Source organism: Bradysia coprophila (assembly GCF_014529535.1).
Source record: "Bradysia coprophila strain Holo2 chromosome X unlocalized genomic scaffold, BU_Bcop_v1 contig_416, whole genome shotgun sequence".
Classification (NCBI taxonomy): domain Eukaryota; kingdom Metazoa; phylum Arthropoda; class Insecta; order Diptera; family Sciaridae; genus Bradysia; species Bradysia coprophila.
The window spans coordinates 473,181-501,111 of record NW_023503334.1 but is presented as its reverse complement, the minus strand read 5'-3'; the positions used below and the strand labels follow the sequence as shown (position 1 = coordinate 501,111).

The window sequence follows — 27,931 nt, the reverse complement described above, 5'->3', positions numbered from 1 at the left end:
CTTTTTTTATCCTATTTCGTCGTCACACATAGAATACGTGTGTACCGAACTACCGTACATATTAGAATGCTGGAAAATCGTAAACAGAAGAGTGTTACAGATAACCTTTTTTTACAATCGGGTAGGATCATTTATTGCGAAAAGTAAAAAAAGGATGTGTGTGTTTTCCAAAAACATATAAGTTGATGTTGGGATTGAATATGCGTGTGTGTACTGTGTGTTGTATTATGTTGTGTAGACGTTTGGGGGCACAGATATTCATAAATAAAAGATAAAACAATGAAAAAAGTTCCCAGCAGAGGAATAACATTCCCTCGTATAGTTTAAACTGTAACCTATTTTGTTTGTTTATCATCATGTTGAATGGAACACTAGCACACACATAAATACATTAAATATATACGGACGATAGATGTGAACAATATCCTCGTCAAGTTTAAATATTAAAAAACAGTTTACTTTTATCAAAAACCTTTACAATTTATTTATGTTGTACGAGGTGAGTGTGAAGTTCATTGATTAAGTGTCGTTATTTGAATTAAAACAAAAGGCCAGAAGAGACGTTGGGTTATATATTTGAAGTATATGTGGGTGGGTAGAGGTAGACGTTGATAAAGTTGAATTTTATTCGAGTTTTATCACTTTGTCAATCTAGATTTCGTAGAGATTAAATTTCTTTTTCAGAAGATATTTTCGCACTGGTCAAATAAGGGAATAGTTATTTATGTGAAGATGTGTAGAGGAGGCCGAGTGTGACAATACACACGGTGTTCCAAAGGAAGCATTAGTCCACCCGGTGGTATAATAGTTATTTATTCCAACGAGAGATAAATTCTTTTTTAACTAGATTGTCACTTGAAGCCGTAGGCCTAGTGTGCCATTACACATTGTGTGCATAAAATAGCATTTATCACCGAGTTTGATGCAACGTTTTTCTTTATAAGTTTAAAGTCAATGAAAGTATACTTTTCATCACTGAGTTAAGGGAGGGAATGAACTTTCCCGAATGGACACAAAATAACCCCACCTGATACACAAACTTTCCGTGCGCGGCAAACATACATGTTATGCTCACTTTCCGGAGAGGATAAGCAAAAAAATGTTTTTATCGATAATTGAGGCGAAAGTTTTACATTTACGTTGAGAATAGTAATTTATGCTATCGAGGTGCAAAGTACAATATTAAGCTCTAGATGTGTACACATCGTGAGCCTATTAAAGCACTTTGAATCGAGTTGCATACAACGTTTTATGCCACAGCGGCATCTAAAGCTTGCAAATTTTGCATATTATGAAAATGTTTTTTTGCAATGCTATTGATGAGACTAGTCACTATTATTGGACTTAAATGCAAAGCTGTTTTTTTCAATTCTACTTTATCAATTGTCAATACGTCACCTTCGTAGAAGAACTTTTAGTTTGACATCGTAAAAAAAAAGTTAGTTTTGGTTGGAGTTAGAAACTCATTGGCTCCCCAGGTAACCATCGATTGGAGAGACAAACATGTAACGATAATTTTTCTCTGAATCTAAATATTGCTATTTAGTCACATTGCACACTCATTCCGCAGCCCATGCGGTGCGACATTATACCTACTATTTATTCCCATTCTTTTCCCATTTCAAAAAGTTTTAAAGTAGCAACGATTAATCGACTTTATTTAATCTGTGGACTCTGCCCAATCTCGTATAAGCTCTACCAATTTCTTTAGAGAAAATATTCAATTTTGGCACAGTAACCAAAATAAATTTTCTACATCGAAAATTTATCGTTTTTTATATAACTAACTTAATGTTCATACTTGAGTGGTTTGAAGAAGGTAAAAAAGCAAAAAAAAACTTTCAGTCTAGTACACGAATGATGCTATCAAACAAAGGAGCAATCTTTAACCTGCAAAACATTCACTTAAAATAAATTGAGCACCCTTAGGGAAATATTGTGTTGCTCAAATAAGACCTAGAGGATTCATAAATGACGTCCTATTACATGAGCAGATTTTCGCCATATTCCCCATTTATATCGATCGCTCAGTTTTTTTTTCTTCTTCTTTTTTGAATAGTTCCGTTGCGATATTTCACACTTGATGATGCAGCCAAACGTTATTCCTTTGCGTTACTCGTATTTTTTATGAAAAAAGGAGAGGGAAAAAACTTGGATTATAATTTTCTTACTAAAACAGCTAGCAGGTATTCCGTTAACGTCACAACATCAACAAAATATGGCCTGCAAATAAATTAATTTAAAGACAACAACAAAAAAAAACAGCAAAATGTGCGACAAGATTTTGCTTGTTCTTTTTACCATTTTATTTAAATGTGACAAAGCCAAGAAATTAAATAAAGAATAAAACTTTTGTGCTCCCACGCAGCTACGAAAAATTGAAAATCAGTAAAATAATTCAATATTTCATTTTGAGAATACGTATGATTCCTTACCCATGTTGTTCATTACCAGATGTGTATAATATACTACATGAACATGGTACACCATTTCCTTTACAAATTATAAGCAAAAAATGATTTCATCGGTAAACAATTTTTCGTGTTCGTTTTTTTTCTTACTTTAAACACTTAATCATTCTGTGAAAATTTTGCAAATGTTTTTGTGAACGTTCCAGTCTATGGATTAATCATGAGTTTTAATGATTCTAAGAATTTCTCGAAGATTAACAGATATTCAGATTAGATAAGGTTAAGTTTGGTGACAATACAAATGTGATCGATCTTAGCTAATGAGAGTTTACAAGTTGCATAGCACGATTTCACACAGATTTAACTTCGACTTAACAGACCTAACAGACTTAACATGTATTAGCACGAACGTAGAAAATCGATCGAAGTTGTTTTGTCGTGGCTTTCATGAAATTGGACTTTACCAGCTCGGTTTTTTCGCCAGCAATTACGTTATTGAATATTTGTAAAATTCAAACTTAAATGTCCTCCTACATTTTTAAAGTCTATGTACGTCTGGTAAAGGAAGAAATTTGTTAATAAAGCAGAATAGTTATTTCTCTATCCAGTACAGAAATATCACGACTTCACCGAGTATTTTCACTAACAAACGATGGAGAAAATGTCTACTTATCATGCGTTAGAAAACTTAATATTTCGTAACAGAGCGAAAATTAATTTTTATGATTTTGAATTGTCGAGTGATGCTATAAAAATCCAGCCATAACTAGGACTAATTATTGATCTTTTTCTCAGGTAAAGATGCTGTTCCATGATGTTGACTAGTTCCGTAATTTTCAACTGTATTTTTAAGGTTCAAAGTTCAGATTAATTAATAGATACGGAAAACATATAAGACACCTGCTACGGTATGTTCAATTTAGTGAACCGTAGCGATTAAATAGTAGCAAATGCATGTTTGCAATTGAAAGTAAAAGAAAACAATGTTACATCCTTATCATATCATCGATTCCGTTGTCACTACATCCCACATTAAATGGTATGTAAATTTCGAAACAAATTGAGAAAACATTAAAACATTTAGTTGAAATTCATAAAAATAAAATAATAAAATTGATGTCGACTGTACGAGTAATGTTGACAGCATTTCTGTATTTGATAATATCTATGTGATGTGTGCATTCACAGTCGCATATTTGCTTTTAATTTTCTTCATTCTGCATGACGATGTTTATCAATTCGAATTCGCAAAGCTGTATTTCTAAATTGAAACTTTAAGTTTTCTGTATTTATGGTATCAGTTTGATTTTAAGCAAGATGATAGTCGACAGTGTAATGTATCTCTGTGCACAATTTATCGACCTCAAAAGATAATTCAGGGACACACCAAACGATCCCACCGGTGGTGCTTATTTTCCAAGTGCATTGGATGTTTTTCTTGATCAGATTTAAAAGTTCTCTGACTTCAAGAGACATAAATAGGGATCGTAGAAGCGAATAATATATTCAGTAAAAACTCCACACGTGTATAATCACTGCATATTAGAGTCAACTTTATAGAATTCAATTAAATTCGAATTATAAAATAAGACAAAAGAAACCGCAAGTTGAGCAAGCGAAATGGTTTCTCGACGTGTGTTTCAGTCGAAAATAGTTTGTTTCTTATAGGATTGAAAATGGATTATTACATTACTCGGCGAAACAAAAATATTTGTTTTAGAGTCTCGTTTAGAGCTCAAAAGCATGTAACAGTACATTGCTGTACCAGGGAAGTAATTTGATATTTCGTATCCAGATGAGTAAAAGCTTACGAGGGCTTCAGCCCGATCGTGATACGAAATTTCAAATTATTTCCCGAATGTAGTATAACGTTTACGAGTGATTTTAAGACTTGTCCCTAGGGAGGGGAAGACCACTTTACATCCCTAGTAAAGTAATACTAATAATCCTAACGCATGCTAAAATGCTTTTTAGCGAATAAGAGCCCTTTAGTATAAGTTTGAAACAACATTTTTCTTAGGAAATCTTGGGAAATAAGCGAAGAAGTGGCGATATTTCAACACCAATTAGAGAAAGACTATTCCTGTTACTTATCTATTTTTGTAGCAGAGGCATGCTCGCTAGTTGTGAAACAGATAATTATATTAAAAATGTCAGTCTTACATATGATTGTTGATCGGAGGAGAAGCCGAGCTCAATAATCACTCCTAAATGTGATACAATGAGCACGACGACTTTACATACGAAACACAAAACAAGACATACTTTACAACCCTAGGGAGTTTCAAACGCATTCCGAAAGTAACAGAACGCTTAACGAGCCGCAAAAAATAATATTTCCAGAAGCGAACAAAAGAAAAACACAACGCATCATCATTGACGTTGATTTTATTCGCTGTTTATCTTCATTCTGATATTATAACAAGATAAAAGGACTAACCGTCTCTCGAATGTTTCCAATTAATTTCGTTACCATCTATTTACCGCCATAATCCCATGTTTCACTAATAATACAGATTAATTGGCACAGTCATTACTGTCAAGAAAATTCTTTTCCCGTTTTCAATACATATTTTGCTCCTTTTCGCCGATTTTCTATTAAAATCCGAAACGTAAAATGTCATTGCGGTTATACTTAATTCGGCGTTTGTTTGAAAAGATTTCATTGTGTGTGTGTGTGTGGTGCGTGGAGGGAAAACGCGCAAAATAAATAAATTTGCTGTAATCTGTTATATTGGAAGAAATATTGTATTGAGTAACAACAAGTATTAAATGTTTTATAAGACCCTGATGTTTGTGGCATATAATCTGAGATACTTGTTATGACCCAGCCCATTACCAAACATGTAAAATCGCACTATAGATTTCAAACACAGTGTGAAGGAGATGAAGAAGTAGAAGGAAAAAAAATGAAATAATAATGTATAGCCGTAGACGTTTATGTGAAATAATATATTGTTGCCTATTACCTGGCTTGATGTATGCATTCGTATAAAAGGTGTGATTGAGTACCCATTTCGTGTCAAAGAAAACATTTACAGAACTTTTATTTTGGAATAAGTAATCAGTTTTGTATGTTAACGTATATAACAAGTAAACATCACGGTCGTGTAGAAAAGTGAGCGAGGGTGTTTATAGAAAAAAGAAAGAAACTTGAAAATGTTTATTTTCCACCCTACTTTTTTTCTTCTTCTTCCATACACTCGACTGGTGTATACTCAACAAAAGAAACCGCTTATAAAGTTTATAAGTAACATTTTTTTCCCCTTTCTCCATATTATATCTACTTTTTCATAATATCCGTTATGAACTTTTCAAACATTTCTTTTTTGCACTATTGAAAGTATCCACATTATCATAGGAAAAACTCATCTTCGTGAAACAACCGATAAGGATCTAACTTATGGTGTATAAGGTAAAACCGTAAAGAACACTATTTTCGTAACAAAAGTTTATATTAAGCATACATAGAGGGTACTCATCAAATAATCATTTTCTTCAGATTTTCGTCAAAAGTTTTAACGAGAAGCGCTCTAATTGCTCCATAGTTCAAAGATCCGGGGAGAAAATAGAGAATACGTGGGAAGTACTACACACTCATATAATGTTTCCCATTTCGGATCGTTTTTAATACAACAATTGCTCCAGCGATATATTGGTTACAATGAAGCTATTTCACGTTGAAATATCATTTTATTTCATAGAAATTTGCACAATATGTTGTCACATAAGTGCTATACGACAGCTGTATTTTAGGATGAATTTTATAAATAAAAGGATTCGGAATCGTTTATACCTGGGAAAACTCGCATAAAATAATTTTTTTTTGCAATAAAATTGAAAATAAACTTGTTAAATTGTAGCCGTAGGCATCATTTACCTTTGTGATGTTATTTATATTGTTATTAGCACATTATGCATTTATTTGTGTTGATGTGTATGTGTTCGTCCCCACATTGTGTTGTGCATAGATTTCAACTGAACAGGATAAACTCTGCTCTGATGTTTGTACGCATAAAGGAAATTTATATTTTCACAGAAAAAGGGCCTCCTGCTGATTAATATTAGATTCTATGATACGCTTTGCGGTATGAACTAGAATATACTGTTGTTCGATAATATTGTATATAGCATCGAATGAACTAGCAATTTGAGAACAGGACACATATATAGACCGAATTCGGACGTTTTCAATTACAATTCTTACGACCTATGAGTTTAGGTTTTTATGAATCATTTAATACATTGTTGTATTGCAGGTGTGTTGGGTTTGACAATGATTTAGAAATTCGTACGAATTTATATGGAGTAGAGTGAGGATTGCTGACAGAGCATTTGTGTGGCAAACATTTTTATACTTTCTTTCGTTCTATAGCTAAAAGTTGAAATTAATTGGGATGGATGATTGTGGTGGGAAACATTTTGGTCTGTCGACCAGAGAGCGGAATAGTTGGGAAATTTGAATCGATTTCAATTATCTTTTGGACGGTCTTTCTTTCCATCATTTTTTTGTAAACTTTTTTTGAAAGAGTTGATCTACGAAAATGTTCAATTTTTGAAATATTACAGTGTAGAATGGAGTTGTAACTTTCGTTGACAGTTGCATCTGTTATCGACAGCAGTGACAAAAACGAGTGACCAATCAAGTATGTCTGATTGGATTTTATATTGCCAAATGTAAGACGAAACTAATAAAGTAAAAGACTTTGTATCAAAACTTAGATCAAGTGAAGTAAGAGTGTTGCTTATTATAATGTAAATGTTGAAACCTCTATATGCAGATCCTATGATGTGGAATCGAGTGAAAACCAAACTTCACAAAATGAATAACATCAAAATTCAATTGTAACATTAACTCTGGAACTCAGTTACGTCGAATAGAAAGCCATTATAGCAACACCGTTCTCTATGTAGCGGCAAATGGTAGCATGCTTACTTATACCCTCTCTAGAAAGACATACTCATGGGCATGGGTCATAAGCTATGCCATTAGTATAATTATGTCTTACGAGCTATTAATTTTTTTTTACGACAAACATATTTCGTATTAGTTTTAAAGCGGTAATTTTCCGTACAGAACACGTAATGGAGTTATTTTGCTGTGTAAATAGTGGTTCATTATTTTAAATTTATGGTGTTTGTTTTATTCACCAGAGCACACTAAACGGTAGGGAAAAAGGTAATGAAGCACACTGATAAAAGACTACACTTTTTTTAAATATAGTTGTCGCTCATTATGTAGTAAATTTTGGGTAACTTTTCCGTGGGATGTGATGATCAAATTATGAAGTCAGTTTTTTAATTCTCGACTACACTGTTGGCCGCAACAGTTTTAAAGTATTATGAAAAAATGCATTTTCGTAAAACGTTCATTGTCCAACCGTTATTTAAGCAAGTGGGCAATTTTCAACAGATTTGGAGCCGAGTGAGTCAGATAACGTTTCAGAGCTTTGTTTGTAATTTTATCTTTTTGTTTATGTCCATATTCGCTTCGTTAAATACTCTGAAGTACTAGAATCAACATTGATCCTTGTACATTGTACAGTGCGTTCCCGGATCAAACTCGAAATTTGAATTATTATTGAATGTGAAATATACCTTGAGGATGGTATGCTGATTTTCGGATAAATCATATATATAAATCGATGGGTACAGTCCCAGTGCGAGAATATAAATAATTGATCTTTTTACCGTTACTAATCCGTATCACAAGTATGTAAAGCGAAGCAATGTGAATATTGCGGGTGGAATAAACAACATAACTTGAAATTGTCCGTTGTTATAATTCTCAATTTATAAGTTTTGCAAGGGAATAATGGCTGCATGCGTATGATCGTTTAAATATTGATGAAAAACCCTAGCACATTTAGAAAACAATAGCGTTTGACAAAATGTTCAACTTAAACTGAAAACAAAGCCTGGCGATTACGCTTAATTCGTGCTAACCGAAAATGCGATGTGCAATATAGATAACCAATTTTCATGGTTTATTGTTCACAGTCAACCTCGAAAAGCTGACAAATCAATCAAATATCGCTTCACCGAATAAAAACTAAAAAAAAAAGTTTTACTCGACAAAAATACAACAACGACAACGCAAAAAAATATATAAAAAAGTGAAAGAATATTTTGCATTCACGAAAATCAAATTATTCTCGAATATTTCGTATTATATCCGGAAAATTTATACATTTCCAAACAAAAATAAATTTCAGTTTTTCGGTTAGATTCATTTTCGGGGCTTTTTTTATGTCTAATTGAAAAATTTTCATTACTACCACTTTTTACCCGAGCTCTCTCTATTCCTGTTGAGTGAATGCCTACCATCTCTATGTTTAAAATTTTGTTTTCTCGATTATTTGCCCTTTATAACCACACAGAAAATAGATTTTTACGTGACGGCTATAAAAATAGATAAAAATCGGCTTTTGTAGAACGAGAAGGATAAAAAATCGCAATTTCGATTTGATCGGAAGTTATTCCATGCTACATTAATCACAAGCAATTCCTTTCAAAAACATTTAAAACCCATCATTGCTGAGTTGATGGAAAATAAATTTGGCTGCCAATTTTTTTTTTTTTCGTTCTGCAACATTCTAACATGGATGTTATATGCTTTTTCCACAACATAATGTATGTTCCAAGCTTATTCGGTGAAATTCCCTTTTGATAAATAAATTTTATTTTTTATTTGAGAAAATCTATACGATTTGATTTGTTTAAATTCGTAGTAAATAAAATACATGCCGGCAATGCTACACATTACCCACATTATACATATATATTTTGTACAATATATGATATTGTCGTGCACAAGTTCACTAGACGTTTCGAGACATTTCAAGACTTTAGTAGAGTCACTCACAACGAATAATGTATTTTATTTTAAATGCCGTGTGTTTCATGGGCTTCGTTTTTCGTTTCGGTAATATATTTTGTCACTTCAGAACGTAATCCTGCCATAGTCATCGACTTATAATGATTAAATTAATAAATCAAGTAGTGGCAGTATTCGGTGTGACTGGCACACACAGTTAAAAAAAAGAGAAGAAGAGTCGAGATTTAACAGTGACATCGATACCGAGTTGATGTACGAAGTATTTTTATTTTAAATGACAGAAAATATATTTTTTCCTTCCAATTGATGGAAAATTTGTTACATCGAAAATGGTACTTGTGTATTTCTATATTTCTGCTGGCTGAACACAGAACAGGTATCTTGCATTTCAAATTGCTATTCCATTCATCGAATAGATATCAGATAGACGGAATAGTTTGATTCTTGTTTTTTTTTTTTCAAATTCGAAGAGACTGGGAAGAGTCTGAATTAGATTACATGCTAGCAACAGCGACCAAACAAAACTATGCATTTTATTCGATCAAGCTATCCAAACATAATTCAAAAACAAATTTACATTGTACATGGCAATTTTCATTTTTCATTCTTGTGTATGTGAAAGTGAGAGTGTAGGAAAACGTAAAACCAGACAAATAATTCGTATAATATTGTCGATGTTACGGACGTCAGCCGGCGAGCGTCGCAACATATAAAATATTAAATATTGAATTATGTTGCAGTGTTGGGAAAAGGCAGGCCAGATACGAAATTTAAATGTTTGAAAAACTTTCGCTACCTTACTATAGTGTGATGTTTTTCCGGGACAGACGACTCCTCATCGTGCAGAAGTATTTTTTTCCTTTTCTTTTTTTTGGGGTTATTACATATACGTAAATAATAAGAAGTTTTAGGGATTTATGTACTTTTATCATGCAATATCTTTTCCGATTTAACGTTAACTTTGGGGGTAATGTAATAAAAAGTAACTCTCTTATACACAAACAATTTGAAATAATTTATTGGAATCAATTGTCAATATTTTCCGTATTCAAGTACACAAAAACCTACATTTTATTGAACCAGGAAACATCACAAAAAAAACTGTAGTAAATATGTATAAAATGTAGAGTTTGTGAACACACTGGCAGTACAATAGAGGATATACACACATATGTATGGATGTACATATATGGTACTGTCTGTTAGGCGTACACAAAAAACATTAAGCGCGCTTGATCGATGAACACGGTTCAGATTGTTTTTTTTTGTATGTTTTTAAATAATCCCACGTAATGGGAAAGTTGACTTCATTTCCATAGAACCTGGCTGGTACGAAGCGTGCAAATTTTCCGTCATTTCTTCATTAGTGTTAAGTGAAGTGTTTGCGTTTATATGTGAAACGAAACCCTTCACGAAGACAATTACGCTAAGTACTATACAACATTCCTTCACCTACTCTTACATGATTATGTGTACAATTTCGAATTCATTGTCAAGCAGTGTATGAATAAACATTACCGGAAGATAGACGTATACATGTACGGTATTGTACGTATTCTTGATAATAAAATTGACAGCCAACAACACCATTATTCGATTTCCATCAAAGTCAACCTATCAACCTTTTTCCCATTATAACAGGGACACACAATGATAATAGAGAGGTTGATGGTTGTCATTTTTGAGCCATTCCATTTTATCAGAGTTGACGGAAATGCATTTAGGTACTCGGTAAACTTAAATTGGACTTTCTTCTTTGGATATTAATCTTTATTATGCGGCTCATGACACCGCATCAGGATACACACGGTACGTAATGGAATGCCACAGGCAATAAAAATCACAAACACATGGAAACAGACTACGAACGGATACATTTGATGTACGAATCCAGGTATATTATGTACATTGTACAATCAGTAACAAAGAATAGTTCGCCTTTCACATAAAATTTGTCGTTGCCTAATTTGTGTTGGATTCTGGCCTCAAGCTTTACATCAGCAGCTACATATGAGGAATATAATCTATGAAATTATGTCATGGACTTGTAAGAAGAGACTCGTTGAGCAATGCTTTACAGCATGATGTAAACTGTACCTAACAGATGACGAATTAGTTTCCTATCGAAAGACATTTTTGCAACAATATAACAATTCAATATCCTTGGTTGAAGGGACTATGTTTTCACCGGGTGAACTAAAAAAAACTTTTTTAATTAAATAAGTCCTAATCGGCCCTAATAGTAAGACAGTCAGTTTCAGTCCATTCGAAATTATTGGAACCGTTTTTTTGTGTAATGGACACAATAATTCAGGTAAACCCTTCGTTTGCCAGAAGAATGTCGAATCTCCAAATAAATTTAAAAAAAAGCGATGTCGCTCACAAAATTTGTAAAATGCAAAATTAGCAATTTTGTAGACCCTGTCACAGTTTTGCAACTCCGCCCCAACGAACTCCGAACTCACAAGTATGTTTTTAAGCAACGAGGTTTGGAAACTGTTATTTTGACTCGTGTAGTCTCGCCTACAGCTCGGATATGAAATTTCTACACTTGTTTCCAAAGCTCGTTGCTTAAAAACACACGAGTGAGTTCGCAAGTATCACAATTCATCCCGAGTGATGAATGCTTTCCAAGCATTCCATGTACGCTATTTTATTGCCTAACCACCCGGAAAGTTGTAGTTACAAGTACATTTGCCCCCCGAGGAAGAAGTTCCAAAATACATTATTTCAGGAGTTGGTTTGTGAGAATTAATTTTTTTTTGATAATTGATGAATTACTTCGAATTATTTATATTACGCCTATTAGATCTGGAAAATCAGCTCAGAAATAAAATATAAAACAAATTCGCATCTCGTATAAATACAAATCTAAATTGAAACAAAACAAAAACAAAAAATCGTTGAAACCATAGAGTTACACTCGAGAGTTGGCGAGATGGCGTTTTGTCGTTTTATCATCTATCCATGTGGCCACTACATGGACAATCCTATCTTTGTAGTATTTATCAACCCTGAGTCATATGTTGATCTGCAACCAATTTGTTAGTATTCTTGAATGAAATTTGTGGTATTTTTACTGTGAAACCGTTGACTGCACCAATTCATATTGTCACTAAACGTCTTTCTTACTAAGAAATTCTTAGTCAAAAATTTTTCACTATAATTCGACAAATTTTCACGATTTACTTTAGTGAAATTTGTTCCCAAAATTTATTATTTCAACAACTGTAACGAAAATTCACAAATTTAAACCAACAACACAAATTCAATGACACAAAATGTCAGGCAGTACTCATGTAACAGCAGTAAAAACAACAGCTTCTGGCCACAAGAATACAATTATTAGAAGCATCGACACCCAAAATCCTGGTTTCCTCTTAGAAGTAGCATTTTCATAGAAAAGCGCCATTTCGCCAACTCTCGAGTGTAACTCTATGGCTGGATGCATCGATGCATCATTTACTGAATATTTGTTGATTTTGTTGGTGTTTCAATAAATTTTGTGGTGATGTGAAGTAAATTAATGTAAAATACAAGCAAAAGTGTTTAGTGTTTTCGAAAAAGGCAATAAAATCATAGAAAATACGAACTTGTGACCTGCCAATTTCAACGAATCGTTCCGACAGTTAATAATTCTTATTTTGTTGGTATTTGTATAGTGCTGAGGGTGTCAATAATCACAATTATATTCCCTTGTCACACTCTTTGTCGAAACCACGCCTCTTTTCTATTGTTTAAAGTGTAATCTGAGAAAAAGCGGAGTACTTTTTTCGTAAGTGGAAATGAAGACTTTGAAGATTTCAGAACGGAAGAATCCGGTTGGTTTGTTAAACTACACAGTTAAATCTCTTATATGCTACTCTGGTCATCCAGCTAAAATCCCGTGATAGGACTGAGAAAGTCTACAATAAATGTGGGAAATAAAAACTTTTCATATCGCTATTCGGTCACTACTGTGCAGCAAATTACGGAATAAAGAATGTAACCCCATTTCACTGTCGTAGCGGTTGAATTAAATTTTGAATAGCGATAGCTTTTACAAAAACGCGGCAGCCCTGGTTTCATCAAAATCATTTAGAAATAATTGAAAGTTATCGTGATCACCAGCGTAACATACATTTTTAATTGCTTTTTCTGTCATGGAATTTACACATTTCACCGAACAATGAAATTGTTAGCGGCTCTATCGGATAATGTTTTACCCTGTGCCATTAGTCTGACAATATTTCCTATATATACCGTTTGAATGCTTCTATTTGTACAATGTGTGTTTATGTTGCTCCAATTACCTAAAAAAAATCCCCTGACATTAACACAATATACATAAACGAACAGACAATCCAGTATACACTCCTTCATCTTGGCTAACCGCATTGTAACACTTAAAATGTTAACGACTGACTCTGTTTGTGTGTGTGGTTTTTTACAAACAAAAAAAAAATATTTACAGTTGAAAAGAAATGCGTTGTGTATACCTTATTTCCGCTACTAATTAGGATCTTTTATAAGGCCATCTGTTATCAATCAAATGAAAGGCAACCACACCATTAACACGAAAATATTATTAGCAACATCAAAAGACACAATGAAATGCCGAAGATTAAAAAGCTGATACGTTTGATTAAGAGTGAATATTCCAGTTACAGGTGAACAATTCATGGCTTTTTATTTTTTTCTGTTTTTTTTTTCGTTTGTTCGGTTCAAATGTTTGTAAATGGTTAAAAAAAGAATGAAATCGGTAAGAGTAAAAGTATGTAGCAGTTTTGTTTACCGTTCCAGCTTACATTTAGTGCAGACAACACAGCCAAATGAGACACAATTAAAAAATAAAATAAAAATAAATTCAAACACATTGAAATATTATATCGGGAATACATACCGGTGTCGAATACGGATGTGCGGTTAGCCGTACCCCATCTGCACCTAATTGTTCGATAAGTAGCGCATCTAATCCATTCGGCGGCGTATCTCGTCCGCTAAGCAATTCATCACTGTCGTGTAAAATACTTATATCACTATCACCGCTAAGCATAAAATAAACACTAGCTGCCCCATTTTCACGCAATTGACGAACACTTTTCAATAATTTATGTCTGTGTTGTGGTGTTGTTACACCGATTGCGTCCAGGTCAGGATCGCCAACTTGTTTACAAATTTCCAGGTCGTCGTAGCCATTGTCGAGAAAACTTTCCGCGTACTGTGACAAACCTAGCGCACGTAACCATTCGCAAACAATATTACTAGCAGCCATGATTTACTTTGTTGCACTTTTTTTATTTTTATTTTTTTGTTGTTTTCTTTTTCAATTTTTTATTTCAATTTTTATACCTTACATTTCTGCTTATTTAAAGTTTTTTTTGTTATTTGTTTTGCTTGATTTTTATTGTGTTGTTATTAATAATAATTTTTATTATATCCTGTATGTAGGGTATTTGATGTTTTGTTGCATAATTAACTTGATATTGCTTGTTGGTACGAATGAGTCATCGCTGTTTGGAGTGTTACGCTGAAAGAGAGAAAGAAAAAAATTTGTTGACAATAAACGTAACACAAAAAATACATTTCAAAGTTAGTATACACATTGATGAGTGTGGTGCATGAAGAACGACAAACATAATAAAACTTCCAGTTTCCTGTCATATACTGCTGTGACCGTAACAATAGAAATTCTTAAATTTATGCGAAAAAATAATATTTGTTTATGACACTTCATTGATAGTGTGCCGATTCTAAATATGGGTGATAAACAGCTGAATGTGTAAAAACGTTTCACACCGGTGACGATAAAAGTTACTACTACTTGGAATAATAAGATAATAGCTGCTGGTATAAGTAAAGGTGGTAGTCCATCTGTTGAATAAGTGCATGGTTTTACAAAGGCACTTGAATAAAATCGTATTTTCTACTGAAAGGGATGTTATTAGTCTTGAACCTGAGACGAACTGGCATCCGATTTTCCGAGAAATCGGGTTGGTTTGGGTCTCGGTACTTGTGGCTATGTTCGTTAGAAATTCGACCCGTTGATAAAATTTCTTGCGATGTCGAAGGATACAGTCAGATCTCGATGATTACATCAGTAACTTTGTAGCTGTTCTATTTTCCTCTGAACTCGATCAGCGTATTTGTGAATTTGCTGTAAAGCCGAAAAATTGATATTCTGCAAAGGTCGCATTATAAATGTCAACGAATCATACATATAGGTTGATAAAAAATCCGTCTTTATAACAGAAAATTACAACAAAACGAAAAGATTGTAAGATTTCAGAAAAACGCAAACATGTCGGAAAAGAGAGGTTCTAGAAACGGCTAATCATCTGTTATTGATAATGACGACAAAAACTAATCAGTTGCACTTAAGGCAGCGTCTTAGATTATATAGCGGAGTGTATGTCAAAACTGATGGAATAAAGAGATAGTCAAACAAAGGGCGATTTAAAAAATGTTAAAGGTTTAGTGATTATACAGCGATACCATCGCCAAAAAAAATTAAAGATGCAGATTGGGCAACCTTAAGAGGATACAAAATAACTCAATTCTATCTCTGTTTACGATTAATTCCAGAATTTAAATAAAAGCTTAAAAAACAGTTACCAACTTTGCATTTTTCCGATTGAATTATTGTCTGATCCTAGTGTTAATTTTCACGAGTCACAGCACTGTCGAATAACACTCGACAGTTTCTAAACGAAAATGGACGAGTTGCTGATAAAACTGTACCAGACAAAAATAACTTTCCACTTAAACATACTACAAATACCATCATTCTTCAACTTCTTAAAGCTGCAGTATTATTAATTTGTATTAAGTCTATCGCTGTTTAATTGAATTATACCAAGGTGGTGTATAGTTAAAAACTTTCTCTAATACCATTTTGTATCCATCGAAATTTCGTGAGTGTGAAATTGTTATTTAATTCAATGTATTTTGTATAGAAAAACAGCTTTAACATTTTAGAAGCTTTAAGAGTCTAGTTCAGGAAACAAACGTATGGATATGGATTATCTCAAGAGCTTTTTAACCTAGACAGTGTCGAACAAACACACACACACTCACACATACCAGATAATATATCTAGATACATTTTACGACTTGGGATATACAGAACGGGGGAGTATATACTTGTACTTTCATTAGCTTCTATTATAAGATTCAGCACTTTTTCACCCTTCACCTAACTATAGACATACCGAATAAAACTGATAATGATGAAATACGCTTTTCGCATATTTATTCCCTACGCGTGAATACAACGAGCGAGGGTAATATATATAGCAGACGAGGAGACTATGGAATACATTTTTTTCCCTGTGCATTATAAACGATACATGAATGTAACACACAAAATACACAGACACACACGCACACAATTAAGTATGAAAATCCAATAAATGAAGGATAAAAGTTCAAAGGGATTCTGTTAAATATTTTCACACAGCCACCCCACTTACGTACTATGTCAGTTTTGCCACCCTAAAATAGAAATAAAATATTTTAAATAACTTGACTGTCGATTGCTTTAATATTGGAGCAGGAAAAAGAATTTTCCATGTATATTACATGGCTACACACAAGACACTGTATGCATACAACACGCACTTCAAAACGAAAATGCAATAAGTTAAGTAAATAGAAATTAGCTCTCAAATTCACTTCTTTTTTTGTTCGTTTAGTGTTTATGAGCATTATTCATCAAAGTCAGAGGTCCCACTGGGGATAAAGGGATAAAGTGGTCCCTGGAAAGTCGTTGGAATTTTGACATTTTTCTGCTACTATTGCATGTTTCGTTTCTTTTACCCCTTAGTCTGAATAACTGAATCAAACAACGTTTTAAAACTGATCGCTTAAATCTTTCGACAACGACCAAATTTGTGAATCGACTAAATTATGCATTTTTACTGCTAACGAAGTCTTTCGTACTTTGCTGTCGTTTAATGTTAAAATTTGAGTATTGTTTTTGCGACCAACTACAAGTTCAGTCTGCTTAAAGTGACTCCCGAACTCGACGTGGGATTCCCAAAATACACAATTGGCATCTGATATTACTAATGTGTATCGTTTCAATGATCCTAAACCAACATTGAAAAGCATTCGTCATTCAGTTGACGACGAAGCATCAATCGTCTCGCTGCGTGAACACCGTCAGTTATCAGAGACCTGTCAGTGATTCAATTTATTCAATTCAACAAAAGTATTAGGTCAAAGTATGTATTAGTATAGCGCAAGCGCAGGAACGTCGATTACAGATTATTCGTTAAAAAAAAACTTCATAACAGCGTGCTCTTCACACAGCAAAGGAAGTGCAAGTGGAACCCCTGCATGTGATTTACCCCAGCTTATATTGTTTGAATTTGGATTATTTCTTTCATGAGGTAGACTTTTGATTAAAATAATGAAAATATCAAGAAAAATCCATTTTGTGCCACAACGGGGACCAATCCGTCAAAATCATTTGATTGAGCCGCATTTGGCGAATATTAGCTCGAACAATGGATGAGTCACGAACAGAGAATGAACAAACAAAACGAAAAGAACTTTAAACTTGTTACAATATTGACAAAATGATAGGAACTTTTTTTGCGGTAGGAACTTAGATAAAACTGTAAGATCAAACAATAAAAGTTCAACAATTCACTCGAGTTTATTTTCGTATTCGTTGTGAAATCGTAGAGAATTTGTATATGGATCATTTCCAAACAATCAAATAAATTAACGTCTATTAAAGATAAAAATAAAAACCATTTAATTGCTGAATAAAATAAAAACTGTGCGGCGCGCTATCAGCAACAATTTATTTATAGGAATTTTCATAATATTGACCTTTTATTTATTTAATTTTTTTTTATGAACGAGATAAAAAAAATTACACATCAACGAATATGTGGCTCTATCAATTCGAATTCGTTTTTTTTAATATAAAACATTTAGCCACTCAAACTAAAAATAATAATTTTTCAATCGGTTTATTATTTTTCATTTGATATGCCTTCAATGCTCCCAATAAATGAGTGTTACTGGTTGATTGTGGCACACCAAATAAAAAACAACAACAACAAATGAAGCGAAAATTATCCTTCATTTTGTATATAAATGGTACCACATTAAGCATTAATAACACGACCGGAGTGCGGGGGTATTATCCTGTATCACCATACCTATAAATTACTAATTTTTACCGATGCATGGAAAGTAATGAAAAACAACAAAAAAAGAGGACAAAATAAACGTAATGAAAGCTTTGAAATGTTGTAATGTAGCGGTTCAACTGGAGGGAATGAGGTTTGTTTCTTTTTTTCATTTGTTATAATAAATTGTAAAAATTCTTGTTCCTTTCGGGAAACTTCTGACACGGATTTCTTTTCTATTTTTGAAAAGTACAACCCGTACAAATTGTTGATATATTGCTGTGTGTATACAGTTCTAAACTGTAGACGACTGTCGAAATAATGAAAAAGTTAACGTTGTTCAAAGTCATCGATAAAATGAAAGCAAACAGAAAAGTTTCTTTACTTTGTGATTGATCTTGTTGATATATTTTCTTTACAAGCCTCAAGTACAACAGAAAACTTCAGATGAGTTAAATAAAATTGAAATGTTTTTATGCATAATTTTCATCTCCGTAGAGCAAGTGGTTGCATACATAATGTGTATGTGTTTGTGTACTTAACAACCATTTAATTCGACTTTGTGAACTTTGTTGGAACTACAACGTCAATCAAAATTGTGAACATTGTGTTACACTAAAAACACGTTGTTTATTAACACGCAGTGTTTTGTTCATGTTGTTATGTGTTGTGGGGTCTACGGGTGAATTTCCGTTGATAATTTCATACAAAAAATGTAAATTTGACCCGCCCACATACTTAACGTAAAAATCGTTGCAATTATGATGGATTATGATTAATATCAACAATTTTATGGCTAAAACAATGTCAGGCCCCATCTCAATTTCATTTTTTTTAAATCAATGAACAGAAGGAAGTGAACTTTTTATATCGTCATCATTAAAGAGTTGCATATTTTTGTGGATTAAAAATAAGAACCCAGTCAGTATGATGGAGTGAGTCACGTTTTTAATTTAAAAAAAGGAAGAACAAATGAGCATGCAACAAAAAAAAATTGAAAATACAGACTATGAAAAATAAGAAGTCACAAGTCCACAAACATTACCAATGCTAGGAGATTTACGTATATGTAAGAACCCTTATTGACATTTTGAATTGATTTTCTGTCAGCGTTACAATCGTAGTTCCACTTTTGTTCGTAAAAGGGAAAAAGTGAAACTATTGCAACACTGCATATATGCTTGTAGTAGCTTGGGCCATATTGTTATCGTTGAAAATGTGAAATCTTCATTTTCTCACGCTGTATACATTCAAAATGGAAAACGATGATGCAGTAGAGAATGAATGTGTATTCTACGCCAGTGTATAATCAATCCAAAAATGTTTACAATAAATTTGATAAAATATTTAATTTAGAAGTCCATGGTGATAGAATAATCATTATCGAAAAGTAAACACAGACCTCATTCCTTTTATTCAGACAATGACAGAATGCAGAGTATAATATAGTAAATGCATGTGAATTACATCTATAGATAATATGCATACTTTGGCTGAGATATTTATATTGTAATAATTAAAATGACAATGAAGATGTGTATAAGCGTTAGTGGTTGGGTTATATAGAAGAAAATTGCAAAAACTTTTAGGGTATAACGGAGTGATTAAACAAAGACGGTTTAATAATGTCCACAATGTTTGCTTCCATTCCAGCTATTGTACGGCACAAATAACGTTAAATTACAGTTTTGTCGCAGACCGAACAAAACAAAAAAAAACTGTTGAGAAAGAAAGTCCAACTTGAATTTTTATTTCAATTTTTATTTTATCCATTCATCTTGTAAGGTGTTTTCAAGAATGGCTTGAAGAAAAATGTCTGCAAAATTAATAACAGGTGTCGCAATTTTTAGGGTTAATAAACGAAAATGTACTAATCTTATTGGACGGGAATCATGTCTTAAATGACTCTCTAAAATGACTATAGTTAGGTAATTTATGTGATAAAAAATATGAAATTACGAACGCTTAATATGCAATAAGCTCTCAGCCACTATTCCTCTGCTACCTGACAGCGGTTATTTATATTTTATCGTTACCTTATGACGCCCTTCACCCTAATTTTTTCACATCAACGAATAATATTTTTTTGCGAGAGTAAAGATGGCAGCTTAATATTAAATTAAAATAATCTACGACGGAATATATTTAATGTACGATGTAGTCAGGATGAGTGTAAACTCATCTGCGAATTTAATTTATCTATTAATCAGATCACTGCATTCGAAATACATACGGGAAGTTGATGGCAATTTATTGTGTTTGAAATGAATGTTGGTGTGACATCTTTTCGGTGGTGCTGCTTTTGTTTGAATTAATGGGAAATATTTTTTGTTGTTGCTATAATTAAGCACTCGATGTACTCGGGTTATATGTCGAAATATACTTATACTTTAAGTACAATAACTTAGCATTGAATGAATTTTCGCGTGCTTGTAGCACTTAATTGTAAGTCGAGGTATGTCATTAATTAATTTAAAAGTGAAAATAATTTCAAGTAACGTCGAGAATTTTATTTATTTTTGCGTGCAGTTTGAAATTGGAACCAAAACAAAAGTCTATAATATGGATAGTAACGTTCTGGCTATCGATAGTCTATGGGTTGGGTAGTAAAAATACCGGATCTATTGTGATGAGAAGAAAGATTCTGATAAAGAAAGAGTCAACTTTTGAGAAAAAATTTTCTTGAATTTCTCGAATTTCTTGAAAAACATTTCGAGAAAAACGAGAATTTAAAAAAAATGTATTTTCTCGAAAATAGGGTCTGAAATTAAGGATTCCGTTCCAATGAGAGGTACTAAAGATTCTAGTGAAGTAACATCTGACTTATAAGAGAATTTCGTCTGCCTAGACATTTGTATGTCTAACGGTTAAAATGGAATTAGGGAAGTGGCCTGTATATTAATCGAAATAAACAAACAAACAAACGGTGAGACTCTCACACCGTTGCATACTGAGATTTTCAGCTCTCCCAACCCTCCACTCTGCACATTTTCATTCACCAGTGTTCGTCTGCTCGAAATATATCATTTTTGTCTAAACTCTCTGTAGTAATTGGATAATGTTCTGTGCCCCGCTCAGCATTTTATTCTGTTAATTCAATAATAGGAAAAGTTATAACATTTTCATGCACTCACCGTATATCATCCAACCTCAACATTTAGATTGGAATTGATAATGTGAGTCGTAAAAAGCTGGTATACATCTCCAAACTCCGAAACAGTTTCGTTAAACAATAAAAAATTTATATTATTTGCGCCTTGGCTGACTGTAACAGAAGACTGATAAATTTACCATAAAGCTGTACGTGACAAAGAGAAGAACGTTTACGTTGACCATTCACTTAAATTTATTTAACCGCAAATGTATTCTATCCTAGATCTCCGTACCCATGATAACTGAATATCATCATTTATATGGTAAAATGCACGATCCCAGTCATTTGAAATGATCTTATAAGAATTTAACTTGTCCGTTTGCTTTTGAAGGAGAACAAGACTTAATGCTTGAGAGTTTGAATACATAATGTACAATGTACAGAAAGATGGGGATATCTGCATTAGGAGACGGGATTTTGAAGTAATAATAATAATTTTGGTTGTGTGCTTCGAGTAAAAATCATTTCACTGGCTACGGCTGCTTATCGCGGTTTATCTCGATAACTTTTGAAATCATTCTGTTACAATTCAAAAGTTTTATTGCACATCATTTCGATGTGGAGGAGTATTTTATACATAATATAGGATCATATGTACGAACCTTACGGCACATCGTTGCCTGTCCCGTGTATTTTATTCATTTTCCTAAAAGCAATTAGGTAGGAGAGCTTGTGGTTTAAATTCTTCAACGATAACAAAAAATTTGTCATAAATTTCTCGAAAGTAGGTAGGTACGCTGACTGGTACAGATTGAAAGTTGTAATTTCTAAAATGTAAAACAACTGTGCTCTGTGTAGGGGTTTGCTAACATTTTTCTTGCAAACGTTGTTGAAATAATGTGCAGTTAAAGGAAAATCTAAATTTAAATAATCTTTGAAAAGGTTTGAACGCCAGCAAAAGACAAAATTCAAGTATAACAGGTGGTACAACATCTCTTGGATCATTGGTTGCTCGAGATACTGTTTTTACTCAAATGAAATTTATAGAACAAGATGGATGGTATATATGTTCTTGCTGCAAAAATATATTAACTTTGCTTAGGAGGTAGATGTGTAATGAAAAATTTCGAGTTTTTAAATTTAAAAAATTTAGAGGAGACAACAACGCGAAAAATTTTACGTTAAACATGAGATATGTTGATCTTCTTGCATGAAGCATGCAACTCGGGTGATAGAATGAATCAGATTTTTTTGATAACAATCAATCGGTTATATATTTTGAGGGAAGGGATTTAAGTTTCGAGCACAGACTGTGAAAATCTGCTGTTGTTACGTGCTCGAGTATATTGAACATGAAGCCAGCAGAACAAATTCTTTTTGGCCACTAGTCAATAGATTGCGGCCCGATTCTTTATAATGAAGAAGTTCTTCGTAATTACTTTGATCAAGTGAAGTGAAATGATGGAATGCTGTCTCCACGAACTCTCTGTTCACAAGATACAGTTTTGACTAAATTTTCGTTCTCTTAGATTCTTTCCGTTCGATTAGCCTTCTCGATCATTTCGTCTATCTCGTGACAAACTGTCGTATCTCCTAAAAACACAATGAAATTTCATTGTGTTTAAATGTCTACGCCAGTTTGTCACGAGATAGACGATTTATAATCGAGTGACTTCACATACTCGTCTAAGTCGATATAATTCCTAACAAGCATTACCATGTACTAAAGAGCAAAACACATTTGACGACTTTCGTCACTCTTTTTCCTCGTTTCACATTGAGAAAATGGGTTTGTTTTCGCAGGCTAAAAGTGATACGTAGGTCTCGTAAATGGAAAAGCTGAAAATCGCAGTCACAGATTGATTGTCATATAAGATTGAAATGTTTAGCTTAAATAAAGGACGTCACTTTAGACAAGAGAGTAGAGGTCCAAAGATTTATGAGAAATAGAAGAAACTCGTGGATCACTATTGTTCACTAACGTCACTACCTTAGCAAAACAATTTATTTGCAGATAAACATTTCAATTAAAAGGGATTGAGTGACTGTTTTTATCGAATTATAGGCTCTTGTACATGTACAGTCAGTGTAGTTCACCTCCAAAACACTTTGACAAAAAACATATGTGAATAGCGTGAATAGTATCACCCCCTAGGTATGTCAAACACGAATGGATGTGGATTATAGTAAACAGAAACCTCCAGCATTTCAGGCGCATTAAACCAAATAACCGTGTTGTTTAAACTTGCTACACAAGATGTATTGTAACACATATTTATTAACTAAGTATCAACACGTCATTCCCAACTACTTATCTACCCATTCAGCTGGCATATTACCTTTTCTCTAGTAACAGATTTTTCCAGCTTTTTTCCATAACAAGATAGCAAACAATAATCCAATAATCAAATAACAAATTGCATCAAATCGGAATTGTAAGCCACCAAGCCGTTGAATTAGTATTCTTATTGAACATGTATGATTAAGTGTAATATTGTTCAGCTGAAAGTGTTTGTTCATCGCGGCAAAAATGTTCATTTTTCTTACATATTGTTAAATTTACATAAACATTTTACCACACACGAAACCAACATGTCTAAAGTGCGGACCATATCATTTGGCATTCCTTGCGAGCAACAAATAATAAAATGAGACATGAATGAGTTAACAGAACCGAATTCGTTGGTTATGCCATAAAAATAGAGTTAAAATTTCAGCTCATTAGAATGAATAAGCTGACTGACCATTAAAACAAAACGAATCAAATCGAAGGTATGTTAAACCTAAAAGAAATTTGGAGAAAAAAATCTAACATTTTTAGTGTGGATGGTTTTATTGAGGGTTTTATGAAGAATGCTTTAACATGTTTTCTTTTCCTCTGACTTATATTATACTACGTTCGGTTTCACATTCATATACGTTCACTTAAAGATATTTAATCTCCATTTTCTGGTTCATTTAGATGTACCACAAACTATAATATTTTTGTTTAAAAAAACAAACTCTCGTCTATACACATATATATATATATGTCGTCTGTGGGGATTGTGTTGTTGTTTTTGTTGTCTTTTTTAATACAGGTATATTCGCTTTCTCATCAAAAGAGAATTGCAGAATTGGCTAGGTGGTTTTGTGCTGAAGAGAGACAACGAAAACGTTCCAAAATGGAGAGTTCAGCTTTTATCGAAACTCTTTAACCAGAGTTAATTTTTCTTTAAACATTCTTAATTGACGACTTTACAAATTTACAACCAAACAATGAACACATAGGGTTGTCACTCGGAACATTAGTTTGTTCTTGCTGATTAGTAGAATTTTTGATAAGTGTTCAAACGGACGACCAGTTTTTAAATTTTTCAAGAAATCCAAATTTTAGACAACATCGATTTCTGTCATAAAATATTCGGCAATTGATCCATCCCTAAGACAATTCTTAGTTTTGTGGGAACAATTTACATGTTTGAGGACAACCAAACAACGAACGTCAAAGAGTATGAATGAAAATGATTTGAACAAAATATATTTATATTTACAATCAATCAATCACTCACATCGATCTCATGGTATGTTGTATCAGATTATTACAATTTAATTCACTGGTATTCCTTTCGTGTATGCACATTTAAATTCAAACACAAAATTTATTTTAGTTGCACAATATCACACTCACAATCGAATTTTACCATTTCAAATCATTTCCGAAACATTTTAATTGCAATCCCATCCGTAATCTGTGTCATGGTATTTTACCAAAATCAAATAGTAAACACGAAATTGATTTAATTTATTTCGTTTGTTATTTTGTGATCTCTCTTCCAGTTGGAATATATCAAATAAAAAACAACCCGTTTCACAAAGAACCGATTTCCATTTGTGATTAGAGGTACAAGACAAGACAACAGACTAACTACGGAACATCCTTTAACAAGAAGCTGACGTAAACTAATAAACTAAATGATTCCGGAGAGAAATTCCAAAATGTCCGTGTGCACTTTCAGTGGCGCATTGTAAACCGGTTTCTCTGTTTCTCTCTTTTACGTTTGAGTTTTGGTATTCTCATTGTACTTAATCGAATATATTGTACTTGGAGCGCATGTGCAACAAAACGATATGCATACAGAACAGAGTATAAAGTCGCCGATTTGTTGGCGCGGAGTGGTAAACATTTTTGGTACAATTGATTTACTTGGTACAGCATGTACTTAGTGATTGGTAATGCTTTGGAATAGAAATACGTATAAACGTATATACGAACATTATAACACCAAATTTGGGTGTTAGTAGAATATCGTGTGACTGTTACAATCTCTTCTGAACCTTTACAACCATATTTGCCATGTAATTAGCGAATCGGTCACTTTCAGTGACTTTAACGCATGTCTCACTATAAAAGATCATTTTAAAGCAATAGATGGCACAGAGTGTGTAGTAGAAATAGTTTGTCGCCCCTAGTCCCCTTTCCCGTGACTCTGTCGTCTGATACAAAGGTTCACAACGGAGAGTCTATATCATTTTGCGAGAGAAAACGAGTACTTAGCACAAGCAATAGAGTAGAACATTTTGTGAATTGTGTTTGAGTATCATATCGAAAGGCAAGAAGAATGGCACAGAAGAGCAAGAAGAAGCCATTAAAATCTTTTAGGTACATGAACATGGTAACATCCGTATGAACATATAATTCGGTGGAAATTGGTACTAGGCCCCACCTCTTGGGTGGGTCAGGTCCCTTGACTGGATTTTTTTTTCTATAATTCCAGCCTTAGTTTTCTAACCATTTTTAAATGAGGTGGTGTTTTTGAGATCACAAAATTAAAGTCACACGAAAAGGCGATGTCTCTTTTATTAAGAAAACATCAGTCATCACATGCTCCATTTTACTTATATTTATTTAATTTCCTGAAGAAACAAAAAGAGCTATGAGTTGAAGGTCCAGCGAGCGATGTCTTACTCCTAATATGAGTCTCCTATATAGTCTACTAAAAGCGCTGAACAGGTGGCGCATTTCTTGCCTACCTCTTGAAAAAAAAATAACTCATGTGAATTACGGCCCTCGCTTCGCTCTGGCAAAATTCACACTCGTGCAAACACTTTAGGAACAAAAAAAATTCTTTTAAGAACACGATTTCACGCAAAAATTGTCGTATATCGCAGATTACCAATCCAATAAAGTCCAATGTTCGAATTTAACCACATGAATTACGATACTGGTCGAAAACACTTAATATTTTCAAATCTGCGATTTTTGAAGCCTCTGAGAATTACTCGAGTTATCGTGTTATCAAGCAAGATTGTTCTAGACTTCTAGATTGTCCAACCAGAAATCCAGATTCACTTACTCGTCGAATATTTTTTTTTTTACAATTATAATCCAACCTCACTACTCCAATATTATCCATCTACAAACTTAAAATCGGGTAGAAATTACTGAAGTTATCACGATAACAAGGAAAAGTGTCTGAGTATAATTTCTCCCATATCTTGTAACAACGATCACAAAATTATATTCACATGAAAAATCAATGTCTCTTTTATTTAGAAAACAGCAGCCATCACATGCTTCATTTTACTCAAATTTAATTTAATTTTCTGCAGAAACAAAAAGAGCTATGAGTTGCTGGCCCAGCGAGCGATGTTTTACTATTTTACTCTATTACGAGTCTTTTATATTGTCTCCTAAAAAGCGCTATGAGTGTCAAATAACAGAAAACATACAAAACATGCGCTATGAGTGGAAGGTCCAGCGAGGTACGTTTAACAGCTAATATGAGTCTCCTATATAGTCTACTAAAATTGGCGTATTTCCTGCCTACCTCTTGAAAAAATATAACTCGTGTGAATTACGGCCCTCGCTTCGCTCTGGCCGCAAAGTTCACACTCGTTCAAACATTTTAGGAACGAAAAAAATTCTTTTAACAATACGGATTTCACGCAAAAATTGTCGTATATCCCAGATTACTAGTCCAATTAAATTCCAATGTTCGAGTTTAACCACATGAATTATGCTACTGGTCGAAATTGATTTTTGAAGCCTCTGAGAATTACTCGAGCTATCGGTTTCTCAAGCAAGCAAGCAAAAACTCTTTTGGGAAGTACTTCTTAATTGTTAGACCAGAAATCCAGAATTTCACAACTCGTCAAATAAGAAATTTTTCTGGAAATCCGTTGAAAAAATGTCGTGGTATAACAAGTTATGTTTACAATTACTCCAAACTAACTACTTCAATATCATTCTCTGTCAATTAAAACAAAAAAATTGAAAATCGGGTAAAAATTACTCAAGTTATCGCGTGGTAACAAGAGAAAGCGTCTGTGTAGAATTTCTCCCATATCGTTGTTCGAACATTATCCATCTGCAAACTCAGCCTCAAGAGTTTCAATCTTCGTCAATTTAGACAAAATCTTTGAAAATCGGATAAGAATTATGGAAGCTATCGCGGTAACAAGTAAAAAATTCTCTTAAGAA

General features: G+C 33.3%; 1 protein-coding gene across 5 annotated transcripts in view; it reads right to left on the bottom strand.

The window, feature by feature from the left end:
* Positions 1-25,426, bottom strand: part of LOC119069955 — a 75,480-nt gene extending 50,054 nt beyond the window's left edge. For all 5 annotated transcript variants that reach the window (XR_005086437.1, XR_005086438.1, XM_037174184.1 and 2 more), the window contains exons 1-2: positions 25,020-25,426; positions 14,132-14,758 (exon numbers count right to left, since the gene is read on the bottom strand). Coding sequence is in view for 3 of the 5 variants with exons in the window: in XM_037174184.1 (XP_037030079.1) it covers positions 14,132-14,503 (372 nt within the window). In the remaining 2 variants the exon portion in view is untranslated. The remainder of the gene's footprint in view (positions 1-14,131; positions 14,759-25,019) is intronic.
* Between the last annotated feature and the right edge of the window lie 2,505 nt (positions 25,427-27,931).